The 679-nt window shown below is 44.5% G+C and overlaps 1 protein-coding gene across 1 annotated transcript; it reads left to right on the forward strand.

Annotated features, from left to right (window-relative positions):
* Positions 1-134: 134 nt before the first annotated feature.
* SARC_17990 (hypothetical protein) lies at positions 135-323 on the forward strand (the record flags this gene model as incomplete). The annotated part of the gene is made up of 1 exon (XM_014287926.1): positions 135-323. A coding segment is annotated over one exon (189 nt), but the record flags the coding sequence as incomplete, so codon positions are not given.
* Between the last annotated feature and the right edge of the window lie 356 nt (positions 324-679).

Below are 679 nucleotides of genomic sequence, written 5' to 3' on the forward strand. Positions count from 1 at the left end.
ACTACACACACACACACATACACACACACACACACTCTCTCTCTCTCTCTCTCTCTCTCTCATTCTCACACAACACTCACGTACACACACACACTCTCTCTCTCGCGCGCGCTCTCTCTCTCTCTCACTCACAGCGGTACAACAACCTGGTGGTGACGGTGGGCCAGTTGCTGGTGTTTGATTTTAAAGGCACTACACTCATCTGCAAAGCACTTGAGATAGAAACCATTTCACTGGACAAATTGCTGGCGGGTGGCAAGGAGGAGGGCCACAAGAACTCGCGCGGACTGCTGATGTCACAGACGTCCATTGGCTTCGATAAGGTGTGGTACAGGTATATATGGGGGGGACATACACTTATCAGGTATACAATTGTAGTATATATTTATACAAGTATACATCAGAATATATAATAGTACATGCACAAATAGAAGGACGTCCATTGACTCCAATAGGGTGTGGTTCCTGTATATATGTGGGGAATATATAATTATACATGCGCAGATAAAGCAAGCATCCGTGCACAATCTACGGAAACATACAAGCACACACACGCACATGGGGCTGCCACTGCCATCTCAGGGTTGGTTGCATCTGTGGTGCAGTCCGTGACGTTCTAGTATATATATATATATATATATATATATATATATATATACGTACGTACGTAGTACGGTAC

Source organism: Sphaeroforma arctica (assembly GCF_001186125.1).
Source record: "Sphaeroforma arctica JP610 unplaced genomic scaffold supercont1.13121, whole genome shotgun sequence".
NCBI lineage: Eukaryota > Ichthyosporea > Ichthyophonida > Sphaeroforma > Sphaeroforma arctica.